A 4,991-nucleotide genomic window follows, 5' to 3' on the forward strand; every position below is an offset into this window, starting at 1 on the left:
AGAAGAAAAAGAAGGAGAGAAGAAAAAGAAGGCGGAAGAACGGGAGGAGCGGAGAAGAGGCTCCAGTGAGGGGTCTGTGGGCGGTGTGCTAGAGGGATCCCAATCCTGTGTGAGGAGTTGGGGTCCCCTACATATGGCCCGAGGCAAAAGGGAGGGAGGGGGAGGGTGGGTGGTGGTGAGAAACCCAGGGTGCAGGGCACCGTGCCTAACACACTGCCTGCATCCTGGGTTGGAGAGATGGAGGAGGACGGGGGGGCGTCAGGAGTGGAGAGGACGTCCCCGCGGTGGAGATGGACCAGGGGAGCATCAGGTGAGTCTCCTGGTTTTTCTTTGGTTTTTGGGGTTTATTGTTGTAAATAATTAAATGAATAGTTCGTTTCTTTTTTTAGTCTAAATGTTAGGCGGTTAAGGAATAATGTTAAAAGGAGGGCGGTTTTTTGTTATTTAGAGGGTGTGGGGTTGATTTCTGTTTTTTACAGGAGGTTCACCTGAGGGATGGTGGGATGTGTGTAGATTAAGAGGGAGTGGGATAAGGGGGAATCTTTTTGGGGCATAGGAGGGGTGCACTCAACAGGAGTAGGGATTCTGTGGGGAATAGAGAGGTTAAGGTAGAGAGAGCACTTTTGTTATAATGCAGGGTAGAGTATTGGGGATAGATGTAAAGTATAGAGAAGATATAGGTTAATGGGGTGTATGGCCACAGGTGGCGGCAGACAGGAGGGAGATGGTGGACTGTCTGGCGCCCCTGTGTGTTACAAACAGGCACTTGGTGATAGGAGGGGATTTAATATAGATTTAGGGGTAGGTGGTGATAGCAGTGCAGGCGCCATCACTGGGCTAATGGCTTGCCATGGTCTGGTTGATGGTGGCCTGCACACTACTCCGGCAATGGTCGGTCCTACATGGCGCAACTCCAGGGGGGTGGTGGGATTTAGTTAAGGTGAGGATTATAATATAATATTGTAGAAGGAAAAAAAGGGAGGAAAGGAGGGAGGTGGATCGTATTCAAAGGTTAATTGAACTCGAGTACGAGGCAGGCAACCTCGGCGGGTCGATTGACTGGGAGAGATTCTCAGCCCTCAAGGCGCAGCTCAGGGAGCTGCAGGAGCAGAAGGCTCGAGCTTTCCTGGAGCGTGCGCATAGTGGCTTTCTAGAACATAATGAGACTTGTTCCGCTATGTTCTTTAAGTGGGGCGGCAGTGTAGCCTAGTGGTTAGAGCATTGGACTAGTAACCGAAAGGTTGCAAGTTTCAATCCCCGAGCTGACAAGGTACAAATACTGTCGTTCTGCCCTGACAGGCAGTTAACACCACTGTTCCTAGGCCGTCATTGAAAATAAGAATTTGTTCTTAACTGACTTGCCTAGTTAAATGAAGGTTTAAAAAAAATTAAAAAAAATAAAAAATAAGGCGGTTAGGGCCAGGCAGAGTAGGAAGGTAATGCATGGAGTTAGGGAAGAAAATGGTAGTATAGTAAGTAAACCAGAGGAAATGGTCAGGGTGACAACTGATCATTTCCAAGGTTTATTTAAGGAAGGGAAATAGATGTAGAGCAGGAAAACATGTTTTTAGAACACTTGTCCCGGCGATTGCCAGAGGACATTAGAGACGTGATGGAGGCCCAGATCTCACTAGAAGAGGTTGAGAGCGCTCTTAGGAGGATGGGAAAAGGGAAGGTGCCTGGGATGGATGGGCTGCTGGCTGAGTTTTACCTCAAGTTTTTGGGGTATACTTGGACCAGTGGTTCTTCGAAGTCTTGAAGGCCATCCTTGAGAAGGGGGTCCCGGGGGATCAATGGCTGTTGGTGTGCTGTCACCTTCTTATAAGAAGGGGGAAGCAACTGACCTTGGCAACTGGCGGCCATTGACCATGCTGTGCGTAGATTACAAGATTCTTGCAAAGGTTTTAGCAGACCGGTTGCGCACAGCCCTTCCCTACGTCGTCCACGAGGATCAGACGTGCGGGGGTAGAGTGCCGCTCTATAGATGGAACCTACAGTTGATCAGGGATTCCATCGCTTGGGTTGAAGATAGAGGGCTGCCTTAATGGTAGCAGCGCTAGATCAGGCGAAAGCTTTTGATCGCGTGAATAGATCTTTTCTATTCAGGGTGTTTAGGTAGATTAGGATTTGGGGAGAAGTTTATAGGATGGATTCGTACATTATATGTCGGAGCGGGGTGTCGAGTTAGTGTAAATAGTCACTTAGGTGACGTTTTTTGACCTCTCGTCTGGGGGTCAGGCAGGGATGCCCACTCTCGGCTCTCCTCTTCGTTCTGTACATGGAGCCTCTGGGGCTGCCATTAGGGCAGACACAGGGGTGGAGGGCTTGTTGATCCCTGGGAGCAGTGGGCTGCGTGTTAAGATGACGCAGTACGCCGACGACACTTCCTTGCTGTTGTGCAAGGACTCGTGCCTGACAAGGTCTCTTGCCATCATTGGGGATTTCACCCAAGCGTCGGGGGGCGGTTCTGAATCATGCAAAAGTCTTCCGTTAAGTATTTCGGAAGATGGCGCGGTAGACGGATGTGCCCGGGGGGTTATCCCTCTGTGAGGGGGCCCTGAGGATTCTCGGGGTACATTTTGAGACCTCTGGCTCAGCGACGCTGAACTGGAACATGGGTATCGCAGTGGTACAGAAGAAGCTAGCAATGTGGAAGGCTAGGTATTTTGTCTTTTGGGCAAGGTCCTGGTACTAAAGGTGGATGTATTGCCATCTCTTTTGTATTTGGCATACATCTACCCATTGCCGACTTGTCTGAGAAGGGTCTCTAGTGAGGCTTGTGTTTCAGTTCATGTAGGGTGGCAGGTACGAGTGGGTCGCCAGGGCGCGCATGCTCTGTCCCATCGGGGGAGGGAGGTAGGTGGGTACCACATCTCCCCCTCAAGCTGGATGCGATTTTTGTTTCTTTCTTGTTGACGGAGCTTGCTCATCCAGGTAATACACCCGTCGGTTACTTCCTGCGGGTGTTCTTCTCGTATCAGGCGAGAAGCGTAATGGTGTGGTCTAACGCAGGTCCTCGGGCGGAACAGCCCTGGGAGGGAGTGCAGGCTCAAGGACCTGAATTGGTTGAGCCTCCACAAGTGCTTGCCGGTACGTTCCATCATGTACCGGCATAGTTTGTCGCGATCCCCCACCTGTCCAAGATCTGCTTGTGGCAGGGAGGAGACTGTGCGCCATGCCTTCTGGGACTGTGCCTTTGCCGGACTAGTATGGGCTAGGCAGGCAGGGAGGAGGTCAGGCAGGCAGGGAGTCCTGCGCCTGTAGCGGGCATCTCGTCAGTCTGGGAGGGAGTGCAGGCGCGGGGCCTGGACAACAGGCTCAAGGACCTGAATTGGTTGAGCCTCCACAAGTGCTTGCCGGTACGTTCCATCATGTACCGGCATAGTTTGTCGCGATCCCCCACCTGTCCAAGATCTGCTTGTGGCAGGGAGGAGACTGTGCGCCATGCCTTCTGGGACTGTGCCTTTGCCGGACTAGTATGGGCGTTGCTAGGTGTGGTTAGGAGTGACTTTGTGTTGACATGGGCTAGGCTAGAGAGAGGCGTAGGGAGAGTGAGGGGAACGGATAGGGACAGGTTTCTGCTCTGGCTTCTCATGAGTCTCTTTAAAAAGGGACTGTGGGAAGCCAGGCAGAATTTAGTCAAGACAGGGAGAGATTGGGGGGTGGAAGGGATAGTGAGGAGGGTCGAAGGTGATTTGAGGGGGAGGATGAAGAGGGAGGAGAGGAAGTGGGGGGCAGCATGCGGCACGGGAGAGGTGGAAGGGGGGATTAGGGATGGGAGTGTTAGAGTGAGATTTGTAAGGGGATAGATTAGGGAAGGGGAGATAGGGAAAGGGTTAGGTATTGGTTAGGTATGACGGGGAGGGACGATGCTCCCCTGAGGTTTGTTTTTGTTTGATGTTTTTGTAAATAGAATTAATTAAGAATGAATGAGAATTATGATTTTGTAAAGTATGAATGGTATAGATGGTAGTAAATTATTAAAAAAAATAATAATAATAATCTGTGCCAGGCTATAAATGACACAGAAAATATCTAGTTAACATTGTATTTAATGTAGTTTTACTATCTGTGCCAGGCTATAAATGACACAGATAATATCTAGTTAATGTTGTATTTAATTGATCACAGCTTTCTGCTTTCCATGTAGAGTTTTTGGTAAAGAACATTACATTTGATTATTTTGTCAGTAATGGCTGCAAAAATGGGAAAAAATCTTGGTTTATCTTTGTCAAACATGAGATGACACAAACACACAGAGACAGTGTTGTGGCAAAGCTACCAGGAAACTATCAATCATGGGAACATTGCTCAGATTTGAACATCTGACCATGCTGGTGATATTGCAGAGAGAAGGGAGTATCTGAGGAGAATTGTTGTGTTCACATCAATGTTAGGAAGACAAGGACTCTCTTTCCGTGACAATGATGAATCTAGTGAAAGCACAAATAGAGGGAACTCTCAATAGTCAAACTAAAATACAACTCAAACAACTTCCTAGAGGTGTTCTGTACCTGTCTGTCCAGGAGGGAGGAGAGTAGAGCAGGACCAAGAGGTGTTCTGTACCTGTCTGTCCAGGAGGGAGGAGAGTAGAGCAGGACCAAGAGGTGTTCTGTACCTTTCTGTCCAGGAGGGAGGAGAGTAGAGCAGGACCAAGAGGTGTTCTGTACCTGTCTGTCCAGGAGGGAGGAGAGTAGAGCAGGACCAAGAGGTGTTCTGTACCTGTCTGTCCAGGAGGGAGGAGAGTAGAGCAGGACCAAGAGGTGTTCTGTACCTGTCTGTCCAGGAGGGAGGAGAGTAGAGCAGGACCAAGAGGTGTTCTGTACCTGTCTGTCCAGGAGGGAGGAGAGTAGAGCAGGACCAAGAGGTGTTCTGTACCTGTCTGTCCAGGAGGGAGGACAAGGCCTGATGGACCTGGAGAGCAGGGTGGCAGAGGTAAGACTCAATGAGGTGTAGAGAGACTACTGAACCTACTGTCTCTCTCTCTGTCT

General features: G+C 49.8%; 1 protein-coding gene across 1 annotated transcript in view; it reads left to right on the top strand.

The window, feature by feature from the left end:
* Positions 1–4,797: 4,797 nt before the first annotated feature.
* The window catches only part of LOC116370585 (tripartite motif-containing protein 16-like), a 4,500-nt gene continuing 4,306 nt past the window's right edge, over positions 4,798–4,991 (top strand). The window contains exon 1 of the mRNA XM_031819810.1: positions 4,798–4,991. This exon is cut by the window's right edge and continues 308 nt beyond it. Within this exon, the coding sequence (XP_031675670.1) occupies positions 4,946–4,991 (46 nt within the window). The 5' untranslated portion in view covers positions 4,798–4,945.

Source organism: Oncorhynchus kisutch, unplaced genomic scaffold (genome assembly GCF_002021735.2).
Source record: "Oncorhynchus kisutch isolate 150728-3 unplaced genomic scaffold, Okis_V2 scaffold2644, whole genome shotgun sequence".
In the NCBI taxonomy this organism is placed as follows: Eukaryota; Metazoa; Chordata; class Actinopteri; order Salmoniformes; family Salmonidae; genus Oncorhynchus; species Oncorhynchus kisutch.